Source organism: Tenebrio molitor, chromosome 7 (genome assembly GCF_963966145.1).
Source record: "Tenebrio molitor chromosome 7, icTenMoli1.1, whole genome shotgun sequence".
In the NCBI taxonomy this organism is placed as follows: domain Eukaryota; kingdom Metazoa; phylum Arthropoda; class Insecta; order Coleoptera; family Tenebrionidae; genus Tenebrio; species Tenebrio molitor.
Genome location: NC_091052.1, coordinates 22,280,598 through 22,301,338, shown reverse-complemented (window position 1 = coordinate 22,301,338; position 20,741 = coordinate 22,280,598). Strand labels below are relative to the sequence as shown.

At 37.1% G+C, this 20,741-nt stretch overlaps 1 protein-coding gene and 1 long non-coding RNA gene across 14 annotated transcripts in view; one reads left to right on the top strand and one right to left on the bottom strand.

Moving 5' to 3' along the window:
* Nucleotides 1-20,741, bottom strand: part of LOC138134663 (mucin-2-like) — a 53,282-nt gene that overhangs the window by 7,938 nt on the left and 24,603 nt on the right. For 2 of the 13 annotated variants that reach the window (XR_011160787.1, XR_011160788.1), the window contains exons 4-27: nt 18,400-18,615; nt 17,954-18,346; nt 10,204-10,587; nt 9,984-10,136; nt 9,543-9,923; nt 9,320-9,472; nt 8,876-9,259; nt 8,370-8,801; nt 8,150-8,302; nt 7,736-8,089; nt 7,509-7,661; nt 6,690-7,073; nt 6,184-6,615; nt 3,431-3,913; nt 3,204-3,356; nt 2,760-3,143; nt 2,552-2,704; nt 2,108-2,491; nt 1,890-2,033; nt 1,674-1,829; nt 1,458-1,607; nt 807-1,073; nt 459-764; nt 115-401 (exon numbers count right to left, since the gene is read on the bottom strand). Coding sequence is in view for 1 of the 13 variants with exons in the window: in XM_069053053.1 (XP_068909154.1) it covers nt 217-401; nt 459-764; nt 807-1,073; nt 1,458-1,607; nt 1,674-1,829; nt 1,890-2,033; nt 2,108-2,491; nt 2,552-2,704; nt 2,760-3,143; nt 3,204-3,356; nt 3,431-3,913; nt 6,184-6,615; nt 6,690-7,073; nt 7,509-7,661; nt 7,736-8,089; nt 8,150-8,302; nt 8,370-8,801; nt 8,876-9,259; nt 9,320-9,472; nt 9,543-9,923; nt 9,984-10,136; nt 10,204-10,587; nt 17,954-18,346; nt 18,400-18,615 (6,737 nt within the window). In the remaining 12 variants the exon portion in view is untranslated. Of the gene's footprint in view, nt 1-81; nt 402-458; nt 765-806; nt 1,074-1,457; nt 1,608-1,673; nt 1,830-1,889; nt 2,034-2,107; nt 2,492-2,551; nt 2,705-2,759; nt 3,144-3,203; nt 3,357-3,430; nt 3,914-6,183; nt 6,616-6,689; nt 7,074-7,508; nt 7,662-7,735; nt 8,090-8,149; nt 8,303-8,369; nt 8,802-8,875; nt 9,260-9,319; nt 9,473-9,542; nt 9,924-9,983; nt 10,137-10,203; nt 10,588-17,953; nt 18,347-18,399; nt 18,616-20,741 lie in introns of those variants that run through there. The other 11 variants (XR_011160796.1, XR_011160795.1, XR_011160794.1 and 8 more) reach the window with 11 other exon arrangements.
* Nucleotides 18,569-19,573, top strand: LOC138134665 (uncharacterized). The gene is made up of 2 exons (XR_011160799.1): nt 18,569-19,329; nt 19,388-19,573. It is a non-coding gene; the product is annotated as an uncharacterized lncRNA (long non-coding RNA).

Sequence of the window (20,741 nt, the reverse complement as noted above, 5' to 3'; positions counted from 1 at the left end):
TCCTTTATGTTGACTAACATTTATGTCCGCGAATCCTTTCAGTAACACCGCATTATATTCTATGATTTTAGAGGGGTGGCACAATCTGTATAGCCGTTTATTTCAAATATACACATAATATGATAAACTCCGAATTTGATACTATTTTTTCTAAAAATGACAACAATGTCTTCAGTTTTCTGTTATTTTTACAGCAATATGCAGTTTTGTAGGGGTTCACATGGAAATTCTAACTGCATTCTTTATTACTGCACAGTCATTGATTGCGACATCAAAACCTTGACCGGAAGGACATGTTACAAGTTCATAATCCCAATACCACATAACGGAGAGACATTTGTAATATTGATTACATAAAGGTGCAGGATAATTCCCCGCTGCGGTACATGTTGGTGGAGTTACTAAAAAAATAATATTACACATAAAACTATAGAGGTAACATTGCTTCTATAAGTTACTTGGCGCTGGTGTTGTGCTCGTAGTAGTTGTAGTTTGAGTTGTTGATTTTGTTGTTGTGGTAGATGTTGATTTTCGAGTTGTCATTGTATTAATCTTAAGAGTGGTTGTAGTAATTGTATTTTTACATTTTATTAGAGCTACTGATGTACAATCGGAACTGGATGTATCAAACGCTTGTTCCTCAGGACAGGTTTTTACTTCATAATCCCACCACCACATAACTGAAATACATTCGTAAAACTGTGTACAGTCAGGTGCAGGATATTTTCCAGAACCAGTGCACGTTGGTGGAGTTACTGGAACAGCTGAATTATATTTAAAAAAAGTTTTTGTATTAGACAAAATACCAGGAGCGACAGTAGTAGCTATCGAGGTAATAGTAGATGATTTGGTAGTAGGATAAGTTGTTCTTGTGGTACTACTGCTTGTGCTTGAAGCGCCACAATGTAGAAGCTCAGCAGAGACACAATCTTTAAGTGTTGGGTTGAATGCTTGTCCACTAGGGCATGTTTTAAGTTGCAAGTTAAACCACCACAAAAACTGAACACATTCATAATATTGATCACAAGCAGCTGCTGGATATTTACCAGGTCCATTACATGTAGGCGGTGTTACTGAAACATCAATATTGAAAACAATATACAAGCGAATAAATTCATCTCATCTCAAAAGTCTACATATGACTGAAACAACTTTCAACCAAACGATCAGTGTATTGCAAATCAAAAAGGAAAATATAGCCCGCCGCAAGGTTAGAATACGTAAAATTAAGTGTTAAAATTATTGAGTTTGGCACTCTTGATTGTGATACAATTAAAAAATCAAAGTAATGTTGTAAGCACTGCACGGAAATCAACAATCTCAACAACAAGGAACGTGAAAGTATAAATTTCGATTGAGTATTGTTGTATTATTTGATAGTGAGGTTTCTGTGAATTTGGTTGATAAAGTTAATAAAACTTAACTGTTTATGAAAGATTGGATTTTATATTTACTACCTGAAGTTTCTGGTGTTCTTGTGGTTGATAAATTGATCCATGTTGAAGTCGCCGCGGTGGAAGTTGAAGTAACTGATGTCGACAGTTCAGCAGTCGTCGCTGTTGTCTTCATTGTTGAACTTGTTAGATCTGCCGTTGTTGTAGGAATTGCTGATAAAAATGTTTAAATTGAAATTAAAGAGCTGCTATTGAAATATTCAATCGATATTTCATTACTTGAAACCTCAGTTTCGTTTGTTGTTGTTGCATGAGGGATTGTTGGGCCACTACTAAATGTGAAACTCATTGTAGTTGATATCTCAGTAACGTCTGTCGACCTGTGGGATGGATCTGGCGTTGAACTATTCGGCAATGTCGCCGAAGTAGGAGTTGCTGAAAAGTACATTTACATTAAATTGCTGTTTGTTATACATACTACTGAGAATCTATTACTTGAAACTTCAGCAGCAATAGAGTTGGAAGTGGATGTGGAAATAACCGTTGTTGAATTGGCGGTTGTTGATTCATCTGATGATTTTATGGAAGTTGTCTCCATTGTTGGGTGATTTGTTACTGATGTTAGTATGGAGGTAGCTGCTAAATTTATTGAATTTTATTTAAGTGGATCATTGTGGAACTCGTTATTAATATATCATTATCAGATCAGTTACCTGAAGTTTCTAAAGTTCTTGTTGTTGTTGAAATGGTAGAGGATGCTTCTCTTGTACTCGGTGTAGAGACTGTTGTTGTTTCCGGCGGAGATGCAGTTGTTGAGTCAGAAGATGTCTTAGTTGAATCTATATCTGTTATTGAATTATTCGACACTGTCGTTGAAGTAAGAATAGCTGAAAAAGTCGTTGAGGTTAAGCCGTTAGTTGCTGCAGTTGGCGTTTCATTAGAAGACGTTTCAGGAGAGTTTGCGATTGTTGAATGGATGTTTGTGGGTGTGGTACCGGATACGAAACTGCTTGTTGTCGAAATTTCAGTAGCATCAGTGGATACAAGGGATGAATGTGCCATTGAACTATTCGACAATGCCGCCGATGTGGGAGATGCTGATCAAAATATTTACATTAAATTCTTGTCTGTTACAGATATTAGTAAGACTGTATTACTTGAAACTTCAGCAGCACTTGTTGTTTTCGAATAAATAGTTGTTGTTGGGGCAGTAGCGGGTGTGGAAATAGCCGCTGTTGATTCATCTGATGATTTAATGGAAGTTGTCTCCAATGTTGGATGATTTGTTACTGATGTTGGTGTGTAAGTAGCTGTTAAATAATAAAGATCGTTGAGGAATTCATTTATAATTTATCAGGTACCTACCTGAAGTTTCCAAATTTCTTGTTGATGTCGAGAGGGTAGAAGATTCTTCTCTTGTACTCGGTGTGGAAACTGGTGTTGTAATCGGTTGAGTAGTAGTTGTTGGTTCAGAAGTTGCACTAGTCGCATCTATATCTGTTGTTGAGTTATTTGAAGGTACCGTTGATGTAAGAATTTCTGATAAAATTGTAGACGTTAAGCCGTTAGTTGCTGCAGTTGGCGTTTCATTAGAAGATGTCTCAGGTGAGTTTATTGTTGGTGAATGGGTGTTTCTTGGTGTGGTACCGGATGCGAAACTATTTGTTGTTGAAATTTCAGTAGCATCTGTGGATCCGTGGGAGGAATGTGCTGTTGAACTATTCGGCAATGCCGCCGATGTGGGAGTTGCTGATAGATATATTTAAATTAAATTTCTATTTGTTACAGATGCAACTAAGGCTCTATTACTTGAAACTTCAGCAGCACTTGTTGTTGTCAAATTGGTAGTTGTTGGGGCAGTAGTGGGTGTGGATATGGCCGTTGTTGATTCATCTGATGATTTTATGGAAGTTGTCTCCATTGTTGGGTGATTTGTTACTGATGTTGGTGTGGAGGTAGCTGCTAAATTTATTGAATTTTATTTATGTGGATCATTGTGGAATTCGTTATTAATATATCATTATCAGATTAGTTACCTGAAGTTTCTAAAGTTCTTGTTGTTGTTGAAATGGTAGAGAAGGCTTCTTTTGTGCTCGGTGTAGAGACTGTTGTTTCCGGCGGAGAAGCAGTTGTTGATTCAGAAGATGTCTTAGCTGAGTCTATATCTGTTATTGAAATATTCGACACTCTCGTTGATGTAAGAATAGCTGAGGTTAAGCCGTTAGTTGCTGCAGTTGGCGTTTCATTAGAAAACGTCTCAGGAGAGTTTGCGGTTGTTGAATGGATGTTTGTGGGTGTGGTACCGGATACCAAATTGCTTGTTGATGAAATTTCAGTAGCATCTGTGGATTCGTGGGATGAATGTGCTGTTGAACTATTCGGCAATGCCGCCGATGTGGGAGTTGTTGTTGGGGCAGTAGTGGGTGTGGAAATTACCGTTGGTGATCCATCTGATGACTTTATGGAAGTTGTCACCATTGTTGGATAATTTGTTACTGATGTTTGTGTGGAAGTAGCTGCTAAATTTATCGACGTTATAGTAATTACTAATTAACGTTATAAGTCCGGGAACTCATAGTTTACAGTACGAGTGAGACGTTTAAGGACGAGGCGACGAAGCAGCCGAGTCTTGAAATTCGAAACGAGTACTGTAGAAAGAGTTCACGGACAAATGTCGTTATGTATTTTATTTCATCCTGCCTCAAATTTCGTTTGAAAGAAACATTGAAGTTAATTTCAAAATAATTCAACAAATGCTCCCCATCCAGTCACATTTTTGGAACATGATTAGCAACGGCTGTTTGGCAATTGTTGATTTTGTTGAAATAATTTGGTGCGTCAAAATGGCTTCTAAAGCAAATCCTCAAAAAATTGTAAGAAAATCTGCACAAGCCTGTACTGAATTAATACCTAGCAAGTCTGGTGACAGGTATCAAAAATAATTCAGCCATTTTTGTAAATGGAAATCAAAAAATAATGTATATTTTTTAGATTTGGTTTAAATGGTAAAGAAACTTTATATTAATAACATAATTACATAACATTTTTGTTTTATAATACGAAATTTTCCGATAATATTGCGGAAACTTGAAAAGTGCCCCGAATGCTTGCAGCGTTTCCACGTTGAATGGCAAGGGAAATCCTCTCGAAAACGAATTTCTTCGATTTTGAATTTGCCTGATTCCACGATAAGTCGGTTTCCGATGACATTAATGAAATCGATGGCTTCTTTGCATCAAGGACCTAAGGTTTCAAATGCTAAACCTTTAAACACGTAGTTTGACGAAATGATTGAACTATATTTGCTATGTTTGCGTTTGCAAGCCATTTCAGCGGCAAAACTGAGACTTCAGATGATTTCAATACGTAACGGTCTGCAAGTGTATCTACAACAGTAACGTCCCAAACCAAAGGTTGACCTTTAATCCACGGTACTAAAGTCATCCCATCTGGGCGTTTTCCGTCATCCCGAGACAGTCCGTTTGGTTCTAAAGTTGAATTCACATGAATAGAAGTTAAAAACCGGTTGATATTGGAATTAAGTTCAGTGTGTCTTGAAAATCTACCACTGCTTTTGAAACAACTTAGACCGTACCTAGGTGCCAATTTCGTCAACTTTCGCGTTGCATTTGCCAATATGAGGTGTACAAAGATTACAACCCAATCTTAAACCAACACAAACTTGGAAGGAAGTGTTATCTAAAAGAGTAACAATATTAGGAGAAGGTATTGCATGTAACCAAGATCCTGGTTCCCTGCATTGCAAAGCCTTAAAACGAGCCAAGTCTCTAGGTGAATTAAAGATTAAGTCATTGGCAATTAGGTATTCGTTTGATATTAATATGGTCCCAATTCTGAAATTGTGGGATTGTTGGTCTTTCGTTCTCATTTTCTAGATCCCAGACTGCTAAAGCTTCATCATAATGGTGAATAATAAGCTCATTATCCTTTGAATTTATTAATAAAGAAACAAGTTTTTTAACCCCATTAATTGAAGATAGGAAAGCACGGAGACAAATATCGGAAATGCGACGAATTCCCAGACCACCAAATCTAATCGGTAAAGTTGACTGACGCCATTGTAAATCAGTTAAACGTAAATTAAATATTCTCTTTAAACAAGACTTTAAAGAAGAATCAATTGAATTAACATAATTAGAAAATTTCCAAAATGCAGTTGTTCTTAATAAAAAAATAAATTTTGGTATGAAAAGACAGTTTTTGCTTAAAGTACGAGTATAAGCCACGTGTCTGTTAAGAAGTTCAGCTTTGTTTAAAAGATTTTCAACTGTAATTATAGTTTTTTCGACAGTGTTTTTGAAACCTTGGTCAAAGATTGGAGCGCCTAAAAGAGATAAACCTTCTCGGTCAGAAATTTTAATGCCTGGTGCTAAATTTTGAAATTCCTTTATGACTTTTAAATCTGTGTCTCCAGAACAGCAAAAGATCTCGCATTTGTTAAAATGGTTGTATTATTTTATTTGTGAACTAACGTTTTTAGTCTGAGAAAGTAAGTGCATCTTCTTTGTGGCCTAAATAATTAAAATGTTAATTTGTATTTAGATGTAGTTTTGAATAAAACATTTCTTAAACCTGAATAATTGTTACTGCGATTGTTACTTTTGTGTTTCCAATAGCAACACTTAACCGGCGTCCGGCCGTTTTTTGCGTTTTCCTGGATTCAAACTGACGAATTAAAGTATTGAAATTTTACACAGGATAAAATAAAATAATACCTAAAGATCGTTGTGGAATTCGTTTATAATTTATCACTTTATCAGGTACCTACCTGAAGTTTCCAAATTTCTTGTTGATGTCGAGAGGGTAGAAGACTCTTCTCTTGTACTCGGTGTGGAAACTGTTGTTGTTGCCGATTGAGTAGTAGTTGTTGGTTCAGAAATTGCACTAGTGGCATCTATATCTGTTGTTGAATTATTTGAAGCTACCGTTGATGTAAGAATTTCTGATAATTTTGTTGAGGTTAAGCCGTTAGTTGTTGCAGTGGCCGTTTCATTAGAAGACGTTTCAGGAGAGTTTGTTGTTGTTGGATGGGTGTTTGTTGGTGTGGTACCGGATGCGAAACTATTTGTTGTTGAAATTTCAGTAGCATCTGTGGATCTATGGGATGAATGTGCTGTAGAACTATTCGGCAATGCCGCCGATGTGGGAGTTGTCTTCATTGTTGAATGATTTGTTAATGATGTTGGTGTGGAAGTAGCTGCTAAATTTATTGAGGTTAATTTATCTGAATCGTTGTGGAATTCGTTATTAATATATCATTATCAGATCAGTTACCTGAAGTTTCTAAAGTTCTTGTTGTTGTTGAAATAGTAGAGGATGCTTCTCTTGTACTCGGTGTGGAGACTGTTGGTGTTGCCGGCTGAGAAAAGCTTGTTGATTCAGAAGGTATCTTTGTATAACCTGTATCTGTTCCTGAATTATTCGACACTGTAGTTGACGTAAGAATTTCTGATAAAGTTGTTGAGATTAAGCCGTTAGTTGCTGCAGTTGGCGTTTCATTAGAAGACGTATCAGGAGAGTTTGTCGTTGTTGAATGGGTGTTCGATGGTGTGGTACCGGATGGGAAACTATTTGCTGTTGAAATTTCAGTAGCATCTGTGGATCCGCGAGAGGAATGTACTGTTGAACTATTCGGCAATGACGCCGATGTGGGAGTTGCTGATAAATATTTAAATTAAATTTCTGTTTGTTACAGATACAGGGTTATTCTAAATGATTGTAGTCGTAGTAGGCGTGAAAACTGAATGTAAAATTTATGGTTGCCGCTTCACATAAAAAAAAATCAAAATGATGTGAATCAGTGAGTATTATACACACTGTTCATTCACAAACGGGAGTTAAATTAGGTGCACAACAACTCAATATTTTTAAAATTGATTGCAAAACAATTCAATATTTCTGGATTCAATCGTTAGTTTAACAAAAATAAATAAAAATCTCATCACAGCACTTTTCACCTAAAAAATGACAGTGACAAAGACAAAACTGAAACTTCACATAAAAGCGGCAAAAATGTAATAACATGGAACATGGGCGTGGCATACTTCGCCTACAATCATTTAGAATAACCCTGTACAACTAAGGCTCTATTACTTGAAACTTCAGCAGCACTTGTAGTTGCCGAATTGGTAGTTGTTTTTGAGGCAGTAGTGGGTGTGGAAATGGTCGTTGTTGATTCATCTGATGAGTTAATGGAAGTTGTCTCTAATGTAGGATGATTTGTTACTGATGGTGGTGTCGAAATACCTGCAAAATTTATCGACGTTAAATAATAAAGATCGTTCGGGAATTCGTTTATAATTTATCAGGTAGATACATACCTGAAGTTTCCAAATTTCTTGTTGATGTCGAGAGGGTAGAAGATTCTTCTCTTGTACTCGGTGTGGAAATTGTTGTGGTTACCGGTTGAGTAGTAGTTGTTGGTTCAGAAGTTGATCTAGTTGCATCTATATCTGTTATTGAGTTATTTGAAGCTGCCGTTGATGTAATAATAGTTGTTGCAGTTGCCATTTCATTAGAAGACATTTCAGGAGAGTTTGTTGTTGTTGGATGGGTGTTTGTTGGTGTGGTACCGGATGCGAAACTATTTGTTGTCGAAATTTCAGTAGCATCTGTGGATCCGTGAGAGGGATGTGCTGTTGAACTATTCGGCAATTCCGCCGATGTGGGAGTTGCTGATAAATATATTTAATTTAAATTTCTGTTTGTTGCAGATACAACTAAAACTCTATTACTTGGAACTTCAGCAGCACTTGTTGTCGAATTGGTATTTGTTGTTGGGGTAGTAGTGGGTGTGGAAATAGCCGCTGTTGATTCATTTGATAATTTTATGGAAGTTGTCTCCATTGTTGGATGATTTGTTACTGATGTTGGTGTGGAATTTGCTGCTAAATTTATCGACGTTAAATAATAAAGATCGTTCAGGAATTCGTTTATAATTTATCAGGTACCTACCTGAAGTTTCCAAATTTCTTGTTGATGTCGAGAGGGTAGAAGATTCTTCTCTTGTACTCGGTGTGGAAACTGTTGTTGTTGTCGGTTGATTAGTAGTTGTTGGTTCAGAAGTTCCACTAGTCGCATCTATATCTTCTGTTGAATTATTTGAAGCCACCGTTGATGTATGAATTTCTGATAATTTTGTTGAGGTTAAGCCGTTAGTTGTTGCAGTGGCCGTTTCATTAGAAGACGTTTCAGGAGAGTTTGTTGTTGTTGGATGGGTGTTTGTTGGTGTGGTACCGGATGCGAAACTATTTGTTGTTGAAATTTCAGTAGCATCTGTGGATCTATGGGATGAATGTGCTGTAGAACTATTCGGCAATGCCGCCGATGTGGGAGTTGTCTTCATTGTTGAATGATTTGTTAATGATGTTGGTGTGGAAGTAGCTGCTAAATTTATTGAGGTTAATTTATCTGAATCGTTGTGGAATTCGTTATTAATATATCATTATCAGATCAGTTACCTGAAGTTTCTAAAGTTCTTGTTGTTGTTGAAATAGTAGAGGATGCTTCTCTTGTACTCGGTGTGGAGACTGTTGGTGTTGCCGGCTGAGAAAAGCTTGTTGATTCAGAAGGTATCTTTGTATAACCTGTATCTGTTCCTGAATTATTCGACACTGTATTTGACGTAAGAATTTCTGATAAAGTTGTTGAGATTAAGCCGTTAGTTGCTGCAGTTGGCGTTTCATTAGAAGACGTCTCAGGAGAGTTTGCGGTTGTTGAATGGATCTTTGTGGGTGTGGTACGGGATATGAAATTATTTGTTGATGAAATTTCAGTAGCATCTGTGGATCCATGGGATGAATGTGCTGTTGAACTATTCGGCAATGCCGCCGAAGTGGGAGTTGCTGACAAATATATTTAAATTAAATTTCTCTTTATTGCAGATACAATTAAAACTCTATTACTTGAAACTTCAGCAGTACTTTTTGTTGTCGAATTGGTAGTTGTTGTTGGGGCAGTAGTGGGAATGGAAATGGCCGTTGTTGATCCAACTGATGATTTAATGGAAATTGTCTCCATTGTTGGATGATTTGTTACTGATGGTGGTGTGGAAGTACCTGCAAAATTTATCGACGTTAAATAATAAAGATCGTTGAGGAATTCGTTTATAATTTATCAGGTACCTACCTGAAGTTTCCAAATTTCTTGTTGATGTAGAGAGGGTAGAGGATTCTTCTCTTGTACTCGGTATGGAAACTGTTGTTGTTACCGGTTGAGTAGTAGTTGTGGGTTCAGAAGTTGCACTAGTCGCATCTATATCTGTTGTTGAGTTATTTGAAGCTACCGTAGATGTAAGAATTTCTGATAAAATTGTTGACGTTAAGGGGTTAGTTGTTGCAGTTGACGTTTCATTAGAAGGCGTTTCAGGAGAGTTTGTTGGTGTTGGATGGGTGTTTGTTGGTGTGTTACCGGATGCGAAACTATTTGTTGAAATTTCAGTAGCATCTGTGGATCCGTGGGAGGAATGTGCTGTTGAACTATTCGGCACTGCCGCTGATGTAGGAGTTGCTGATAAAAATATTTACATTAAATTCTTTTTTGTTTCAGATACTAGTAAGACTCTTTTACTTGAAACTTCAGCAGCACTTGTTGTTGTCAAATTGGTGGTTGTTGGGGCAGTAGTGGATGTGGAGATGGCCGTTGGTGATCCATCTGATGATTTTATGGAAGTTGTCTTCATTGTTGGATGATTTGTTACTGCTGTTGGTGTGGAAGTAACTGCTAAATTTCCCGACGTTAAATAGTAAAGTTCGTTGTGGAATTCGTTTAAAATTTATCAGGTAAGTACCTGAAGTTTCCAAATTTCTTGTTGATGTCGAGATGGTAGAAGATTCTTCTCTTGAATTTGTTGTGGAAATTGTGGTTGTTCCCGGTTGAATAGTAGTTCTTGGTTCAGAAGTTGCACTAGTCGCATCAATATCTGTCCTTGAATTATTTAAAACTACCGTTGATGTAAGAATTTCTGATAAAGTCGTTGAGGTTAAGCCGTCAATTGTTGCAGTTGAGGTTTCATTAGAAGACGTTTCAGGAGAGTGTTTTGTTGTTGAATGGGTGTTTGTTGGTGTGGTACCGGATGTGAAACTATTTGTTGTTGAAATTTCAGTAGCATCTGTGGTTCCGTGGGAGGAGTGCGCTGTTGAACTATTCGGCAATGCCGTCGATGCAGGAGTTGCTGATAAATATATTTAAATTAACTAAACTGAAACTTCACATAAAAGCGGCAAAAATGTAATAACATGGAATATGGGCATGGCCTACTTCGCCTACAATCATTTAGAATAACCCTGTACAACTAAGGCTCTATTACTTGAAACTTCAGCAGCACTTGTTGTTGTCGAATTGGAAGTTGTTGTTGGGGCAGTAGTAGGTGTGGAAATGGCTGTTGTTGATCCATCTGATGATTTTATGGAAGTTGTCGCCATTGTTGGATGATTTGTTACCGATGTAAATGTAGTAGTGGCTAATACATTTATTGTCGTTTTATCGTCAGGAACGTTGTGATATTCGTTAATGATTTTATTTAATTCTGTTCATATTATCCATGTTTACATTGATGATTATAGTCTGGTAAAACAGACTTTACGGTACCGAGCCCGGTAAAAGTTTTACTGGATGCAAACGAAGTAAACCAATTGAATTAGTATGTTAAAACATGAGTTTTATTAAACTTAACGGCCGGTTTCATAATCCGACCTTAAAGTCTCCTTTAATAAAATGCGCCTTTAAGGTAAATGCGACTTTAAATCTAAAATAAATGAGACTGTGTTTCATAAACACGGACGATCGAAACATTAGTTAAAATTTGCATTAATTCGAAAACGAATCATCTACCGTGTTTACGTAGTCACTTCCAAGGGAATTCTAGGGAATTTTACTGTAAACGTTGGAAAGTTTTTGTAAGCGTTTCGCTCGGACTTTGAACTGTTACATACTGAATATTTTATTTATTTTTTTACATTTTCACAAACTTATAATGGGCAGTACTGCAGTACTCCTCGTAAGAGGTCGTCGAATTTTTCCAGAAGAGAAGAGAGGAAAGAGAAGAACATGAAAGAAAAAAACTCTTATTAGACTTACAGACTGAATTAGGTAGTAAGAAAACAATAATTGAGCAATAAAAACTAATGAATTCATGGATTATATTTATTTTCTCAGTAGGTAGGTAGGTACTGTTACGATTTAAATCGCCGCGCGATTGTAAATCTTCGCGATTTTTCTAGAATGTTCTAGAATCCATCGCGACGGAAACGTACTCGGACTTCCGCCGAAAAATCTGCGCATAGAGGGGGTGGAAGCTATAAATCGGGGGAACCAGAGACGGAACGGGAGATTTTCATGACCTTTTGCCGGTGGTGTTGTCAGTGCCTGGGGAGAGTCAAGGGGACAGTGATCGAGTGAATTTGCAGGGCCGAAGAGACGACGTAGTGGAGTTCACGAGGGCCGTTGGAGACGATTCGTCTAAGTACCACCGCCCACATCGCCAAGCGGATCACGGACTTCACTACGGAAGGTTCCAAACCGAACGCTTTTGCGGATCAGGATCTCGTCGAGTCCTGTCAGTCCAGGTCGTCCCCGGACTCACCGGAAGGTGCCGGATCTACCCACCAGCAAGTCCGGAGCAGTGGTGACACCCCAATTTTTACAGGCCGTAGCTTCTCAAAGTTTTCGGTTGTATTTTGTCACTCCGTCGAACTAATTGAGCGTTTGTATTTAACTATAGTCAAATTTCCATTGTCACTCATTATTTCGACGGGTGAAAAGTTTTATCAAATTCCTTTAATTTGTATATCGCGTTTAGGATTTATAATTTGTTCCACTGTTAAAGTTGCAGTTTTGTCATAAGGCGCGTCATTTCATTAATCGTACTAACTTAAGAAAAAATTTCCTTATCAAGTCCGTCGGGTTTTTATATTCACGAACGACTATCAATCGGTGAGTGACCTCGCCAGGAATTGTGTATCGCGCTCACCGAACATTTTTTTGCGCGTGGTTCTTCACCGGTCCGTACCGGAGAGAAACATCTTAACTTCAATTCTTTCTTTTTTGGAGCGAAGGAAGACTTGGAGGACCTCCCCGCTTATGCGGGCGGCGTAGCCGAATAGCGACGTTACGTAGGATCAGTCGGCCTTCCTCCTTCGCTAAAGAAAGGATTTTTTTTTATTGTTTTGCCGGTACTCGTTCGTTGTCTATCTGGGACCCGGAGGACCCTCCGAGGAGTTAGGGTTATTCAATTTTGTACACGCCATAGGGCTAGTCAGGCTTCGTTTGTTTTCTTTTTCATTATATCATTATTTTCATTGTTGACATCTGAATAAACGATTAGTTGGAAGATTGTGTATCATTTCCCGTACTCCGGGCTGTTCTCACCAATTTTTCAGCTTCGGTCGGCGTTTCTCGTGGTTCGCATTGTAAACCGAGTCGAAGCCACGACTTGTTCGTTATACCCCTGAACATTCCGGATTTGTAACCGGTACCAGGGTTGCCCAGTTTCGGGAGCGTAAATTATAACGTAACAGTACCTATACCTACAAGTTTCAAAAATGTTGATTTATAATCAACTACTGCACTTGTCTCTCCCCATGTACAAGTCTGCCTGAATCTGATATTAAATGTGCCTGCACGCGATTATCCATTGAAATTAGAATTATTGGTTACCTACTAATTCACAAACAAAAATGTAGCAATTTGTGGCAATGTATTAGAGAAATGTCACTTGTCATTTAGTTGAGGTTATGTTATTATTATTATTATTAATGATGCGATCGGGCAGAGGCAATGCCTGTTATGCCCGCGCTAAATCATTCTCGATTTAAATCCACCTTTAACGAGATAAAAGACTGACAACGAGCTTTTAAAGTTAAAGGGGGTTTTAAGGATTTAAAAACTCGTTTAATGAATATGAAACACAATTTTTAGTTTTAGGTAAATTTAAAACCGCTTTAAAATGCATTATGCAACCGGCCGTTAACATTAAGACACGGGTGAGATTTGCAGTTTGACTGCCGCAGGCAGGAGTGCTTTTAAATAACGAGTGCTTTAAGTTATATAAAACGAATTTTTTAGGCTATTTCGTCTAATTTGCATATTGAATACATGGTAATTTAGGGAATTTTGTGACAGTTGGTGATACTTTAATTGCAAAGTTGATATTTATAGTAAAATTTAAAATTTGAATCTAGACTAAACATAATTGTCATTTTTCGGAAGTGAAATTGCAGTTAAAGATGAATTATACAGAAATACAGCAAATAGCAGAGAATTTGTTTTGTCAAGTGAAAACATTTTTAAATTTCGGATGTGTTAATGGTTTATTAACATATTCAAAGTGAGCGCGTTAATTAGTAGCTTTGTTAAAATAGCAAGTTAGAAAAAATTATTTTCGTATTCGTTTCCTGAGATACATAATATGAAAAGGCAACAAAACAAACAGTTTTTCAGAGATGTCCATATTTTCAATTCGGGAATTTATTTTACAATTTATTACATTAAAATAATGAAAGTCCGATTCGAGCAGTCGAAGCGAGCGGACCTGTTTTACGGCGCGCGATAAGATAAGTGGCAAGTAAAAACGAGGTAGAATGAAACAAAGTGATAGTGAGAGCGAGAAAGACGAAGATCATAAAAGGAAAAGAGAAGAAGGACGAGAATCAGAAGAGAGGATTAACCCCTTTCGGAAAAGTAAAAAAGTGGAAAGATCACCGGTTAAAAAGGCAATGGATGAGGAAATGAAAGAGATGTTGGAAAAAATTATGGAGGATGTAGGGGAGATAAAGGAAGAGAATCGGAAGATGAGCCGGGAATTGGAACAATTGAAAAGTATGATGCGTGAAAAGGAAGAAAAATGGGAAAGAGAAAAGATGGAACTAAAAGAAAAAATGAAAAAAATTGAAGGAGAAAATGGAAGGGCAGGAAAAAAGAGTGAGAAAAAAGAATATTGTTGTAACGGGACTGGACGGAGAGGAATGTGAGAACGACAAGAAACTGGAAAAATGGATGAAGGCAGAATTAGAGGTTGAAGTAACGGTGAAAGAGATGTATAAAATAAATGGAGGAAAAAGGATTGTGGCGGAACTTGAGAGCTGCGGGGAAAAACGGAAAGTTATGGAAAAATAAGAGAAAACTAAGAGAAAAAAAAGGAAAGAGAGTATACATAGAAGATGATCTGACGAAGAAGGAAAGAGACATACAGAAGGAATTAAGAGCGCTAGCCAAAGAAGAGCGACAAAAAGGACTGCGGGTGAAAGTGGGTTATAAAAAGATATGGATAGAGGGAAAAGGTTTTAGGTGGGACGAAGAAAAGGAGAAGTTACATACAGCAATTATTTGAATAAGCGCGCAAGAAACAGACGACAGGGCAGAAAGGGGAAAACGAACATGGATAGGAATAAGGGAGAAAACGAGCAAATAAGAATAGTATTCTGGAATGTAGCGGGAATAAAAAACAAAGAGAATGAGTTTTGGAAGTATTTGGGAGAATTTGACGTAGTGGGATTGGTAGAAACGTGGGTGGAAGGAAAGGAGAATGCCGAGAGAGTTTGAGTGGAAGTGTCAATATGCAGAGAGGGAAAGCAAGAAAGGGAGAGCGAAAGGTGGGATAATAATGGGTGTGAAAAGGGACTGGAAGAAGAAAACGGAACTGAAGCAAAAGAAGAAAGAGGGTTTATGGAAAGAACGGTGAAAAGAAAACAGAGAAAATGGAGAATTGTAACAATATACAGCAGAAGTATGAAAGAAACGAAGAGAATAATAGAAGAGCGACTAAAAGAGCAGGAAGAAGAAACTTTGGTGATTGGGGGGATTTTCATGCAAGAATTGGGGGAAAAGGAAGACGGATGGAAGAAGAACAAGGAACAATAGAAAGAAGACCAACAGAAGATGGAATAGAAAACGCAGGAGGGAGAGAACTTGTTAGCTTAGTAGAAGAAAGAGGGTGGGACGTACTTAATGGAAACTGCATAGGAGACGAGAAAAGGGAGTACACGTATATTCGACCGAGAGGGGAGACAGTTATTGATTATGTAATGGTGAATGAAGAAGCATGGGATGAAATAGGAGAATTTAAGGTGGGAGAAAGAGTGGAGTCGGATCATATGCCATTGGAAGTGAGGACAAAAGGAAGAGAGAAAGAGAGAGGAAGTATGAAGGATGTTAAAAGAAAAATTGTGAAGAATATTTGGACGGAAGAAGGAAAAGAAAATTATAGAGCAAGACTTAGGGAGGCAAAATACGAAGAAGAATAGATAAACGAAAAAGTGAGGGAGCTGAGCGATAACGTAAAAAATGCAACAGAAAAAAAATAGATAGAGATAAGATAGAAGATGGGGATGTGGAAAAACGAGTGGTGGGATAAAGAATGCAGGGAAGGGAAGCAAGCAGCAAGAAAGAAACTAAGAAATTGGAAAAAAGAAAAAGCAACGAAGGAAGAGTACAAGAGAGCACGCAAGAGGTACAAATTAGTATGCAAAGAGAAGAAGGAAAAGAAACGGATGGAAGAAGAAATGAAGATGAAGGGTATAAAGACGGAAGAAGAGGTGTGGAGATACACAAATAGGGAAAGAAAGAAAAAAGGAGAAATAGTGAGTGATAGAATTACTATGGAGGAATGGAGAAAGCACTTCAGTGAGTTGTTGGGGGGTGAGGAAATCAGACAAGAAAAGGAAAAGAGACAACACAGAGTGGGAGAAATAGAAGAGATAACAAGAGAAGAATTAGAGCAACAACTGAGAAAACTGAAAAGGAAAAAGGCACCGGGGAGGGACGGTATACAGAACGAATCGTGGATATATGGAACTGAAAGGGAAGTTCATAGGTTGTTAGAGATAATGAATGGAGTGTGGAAGGGAGAGGAAGGAGGGGATAATATGCCTCATATATAAGAAAGGAGAAAAAGATACAGCCAGCAAGTACAGGGGGATCACGCTCCTTAATACGACATATGAGGTATACGCGATGATTGTGGAAGAGAGACTGATGAAGGAAATGAATGAGCGGGGTGTGTTACCAGACGGACAGGCGGGATTTAGGAAAGATAGAGGGACTATGGACAATGTATATATCTTGAATCGTATAATAGTAAATGAGATAAAAAAGAGGGCATTTGCATTTTTTGTAGACCTGAAGCCAGCTTTTGATAATGTGGATGTGCATGGCATGGAGAAATATATGAGGAGGGAAAAGTTAACGGTGAATGTAGAGAAATCCAAGATGATGGTGTTTAGAAAGGGGGTTGGTAGAAGAAAAATAAATGAGTGGAGATAGGAGAAGGATAAAATTGAAGAAGTGAAAGAATTTAAGTATTTAGGTTATGTGATGAATGAAAGAAACACAGCAGCAGCACATGTGAGAGAGTTAGTGAAAAAACCAATTAAGATAATAGGAGCGGTATGGGGGATAGCAGAGAGAAAATTTGGACATGACTTTAGAAGGATAGTCTGCTGAAAAGCGTGATGATGTATGGAGCGGAAATATGGGGATGGAGAGAGCAAGAAGGGTTGGAAGGGGTGCAAGGAAAATATTTGAAATGGGTTCTAGGAGTTGATAGAGAGACACCGGGCTATATAGTGATGGAGGAAACAAAAAGGGATGGAATAAGAATAGAAGCAGGAAAGAGAGCAATAAGATTTGAGGAGAGAGTGATAAAGAGAGGAGAGTGTAGAATTTTGCAAGAGTGTCTGAAAGAAAAAAGGAAAGAAATTGGAAAAGGGGTATGGAAAGACAGGGAGGCATATTTCGAAAGAAATGTGTATGCAGGAGCGGAGATAGAAAGAATGCGAGAGGGAGGCAGAGCAATGACAGATGAATTGGTGCAGAGAGACAGAGATGCGCAAGTGCACGAAAGAAGAACGAGAATTAGGGAATCTAGGTACAATGGAAAGTATGAAAAAATAATAACGGAAGAACTACCAAAGTACCTAGGAAGAGAGAGTGATAATAGCAAGATTTAGGTGTGGAAATGAGGAGAGAGAGAATAAATATTGGAATGAGGATAGGATTAGAATGTGCAGGATGTGTGGAGAAAAAAAGGAGACGATAGAGTATTTGTTGAATAAATGCGTAGAATTGAGAGAGAGAGAGAGAGAGAGAGAGAGAGAGAGAGAGAGATGAGAGTAGAGAAGAAATGTTGAACGAGGATGGAAGAGGGGTCGAATGGATGAAGAAGGTTGAGTGGAGAAGAAGGACAATATGTGGGGAGGGATAATTGCTAATTTGTTATTGGTTTTGAATTACTGTTTTATTTATTTAGTTAGCTTAGTTTTTAGTTATTATATTATAAGTTCGTGGAAATATCAAAAAATCCGGATAACTTTATAAACCTGTATAGGTACTAAATATACATACATACATACATACATACATACATACATACATACATACATTAAAACAATGATTTACTGTCTACAGTACGAAATAAAACCCATTATGTTATACGTTAGGTAAACTTTTATAGTAGCTCGTCTCAAAATTCCAGACTCTTCACTCGTTACCGTAAACTTTGGTTTACCGGACTTATGACGTGAATAAATAACTATATTAGGTACCTGAAGTTTCTATTGTTCTTGTTGTTGTTGAAAGGGTAGAGCATCCTTCTGTTGTACTCAGTGTAGCAACTGTTGTTGTTCCCCGTTGTGTAGCAGTTGTTGATTCAGGCGGTGTCTTGGTGCTCGTAGAATCTATATCTGTTGTTGAATTCGCCGTAAGCGTTGATTTTGTATTGCCACTACTTGCAACTGTTTGTGTATAGATTGTTGTTAAATTATAACAGTTAAGAGGATCAGAGGGGTCACAGTCATTTAATATTGTGTTGAATGTTTCTCCCTCTGGACATGTTTTCAATCTAGGTTCCCACCACCACCATACTTGCTCACATTCATAATATTCATTGCAATTTGCAGCTGGAGATTTCGTAGGTCCAAAACATGAAGGCGCTGTAACTATATTTGGCAAAATTACTCAAAATGTTAAAATAAATTGTGTTTATGCTTACCAGGTGGTATCGTTGTCGTTGGTACTGAGGTTGTCGCTATATAACACTCTAGTGAAACAGCAGAAGCGCATTCCAAAGATGACTTATCGAACCCTTGGCCGTCTGGACATATTTGCAATCTTGGTTCCCACCACCACCAAACAGGTACACATTGGTAATATTCGTTGCAGTTGGTTGCAGGAAATTTGCTTGCTTCGAAGCATGGAGGTGCAGTTACTAAAATATGTTTAAATTAAGTACTATAGTAATTCGAGAACAGCATTTTTATATTTGCTTCATGCTGCACCATTGATTTTGTGCGCAACTGAGAACTTTGTTAATGCAACAGCAGAGGACACAAAACAATTTGCAGATGTAGAACTTTCTAAATTTTGTTCTTTTCTTATTTACACTTTTACAGCAAAACAGTATATTATAACTTGCGCACTGCTTACTGCTCGAATTTTTATCTATTTCAGATGACTCAGCTTCCAAGTTAACACTATAGCTATTAAGACAACAAGTGTTTCATAGACGATTTAAAAATCCAGGTCGTAGTTTAAATCAGAGCGACCGCAGGGAGCGAGGATTTAATAGACCGAGATTTTTAAACTATAAAACATGCGTTGTCTTCAAGATTTTTTCTAACACTAACGTCTTATCAGAAATTTTAATAAATTCTGAAATTATTCGAGTCGCGTCACAATACACAAAATGCGAAGGTTGCCGTGGGTACTATGGTAATAATATCAACACATTTGGAAAAAAACAATTTTCATCGTTGACATGCGCCAAAACGTTCCAAAACAAATAAGAAAAAAGGGGCAATTTGTTACCAATGAAGTCTAAAAGTATATACGAAAAGGTGTATGTTTCGTTTCAAGGCCGGAACAATAAAAAAAGCATCACAGAGGTAACGGAAGATCTCATTTTGGCTTTTCTTGATATGGGGTAAGTGTGAAGAACTTCATTAAAAGTTAATTCACATTACGGCAAGAATCATTTTAAGAAAATGTAAAGATTGCCAGTTTTCGATGGCCGGACACTTGCATTGGATGAAGCAGCAGAAGTTAAAGAAGAAGATGTTAGGAACAAGAGCACGAAGCTAATATGGCAGTTCCAATTCAATAATTGTACTTTTCACTTTTGAGATAATTACTGTAAAAATTATGAATAAAATGTTACCTGAATAATATGTGTGAGCGTATTTGATGACTCTATAAGATACCTACGTTGTTATTGACGACGTGTCTTATAGAGAAAATCGCACGACACTTAAAAATAACCAATAGAAAAACAGAATTCGGTGTCGTTTCTATAGCTAACCCAACATGAAATTAATAAGTGGAAATTTTTTCAGCCAATCAAAATCATTTATTTTGTTGTTGTCTTGGTTATGGCTCGTGAACTAATTTTTCTATTGGTCTTTAATGAGTGTCGTACGATTTAAAAATTTATAATTTAAGAAGCATAATGTCCGTGTCGTTGCGATTTTCTTACCGAATATGCCCTCGTGCATTGATTATTTCCGGAAATTTTTTCGAATGCATTTCTAAAACGTATTAATTAGCCCGAGTGGAACACGAGGGCTAATTACTAGGGATATTATAAGTGAAAATTATAATAATAATTAATAATTAATTATAATAATAATTACTAGGGATATTATAAGTGAAAAGCGTATTTTATGGGAAACATAAGGTGTGAGCTCAAATGCACCATAGAAACAGTATAAGATATTAGTGTTAGAACAACATTATTTCTTGATTTGTAAAATATGCAACTCCGACTTAACATTATTTTATAACTCAAAATACTGATAATGAGGCTGTTATATTTGAAAAAAATTCTGATCGCCTAACAAGAAGAAAAAGCGCTTAGAGATTTATAAAGGGCCTTCAAATAAATTCATATTTGGAGCAACCTATGGAAATTCAATTGTTTGCAACATTTTTCCAGCGTAGAAAATGACACAAGAAACGACTGACATTTTAACGAAATAAAATTAGGTTAGAAAATATTTTTAACTTTTGTAGTGCATTCTCCCTATTCCCCCTCCACGGAATATGACAATATGAAATTGAGAAAAAGCTTACTATGTAACCTGTGTAACTCCGGAGAATAATTGGTTACCTACAAAAATTACTTTACACTGTTAACAGAATTAGAATGTAGCCTGCGCCTACTCTAAATATATATTTATTTGAAGGCCCGATACAAGTGTTAGTGTTAATATCTCATGTTAAAAACAACATTAAAATTATATTAAAAGAGGAAAGAAAAGGAAAATTATTTTTCCATCGTTAAAAGAAACAATAATTAATAAGGTAAACCACATGTTGAAGAGTTGTTATAAAGCTGAG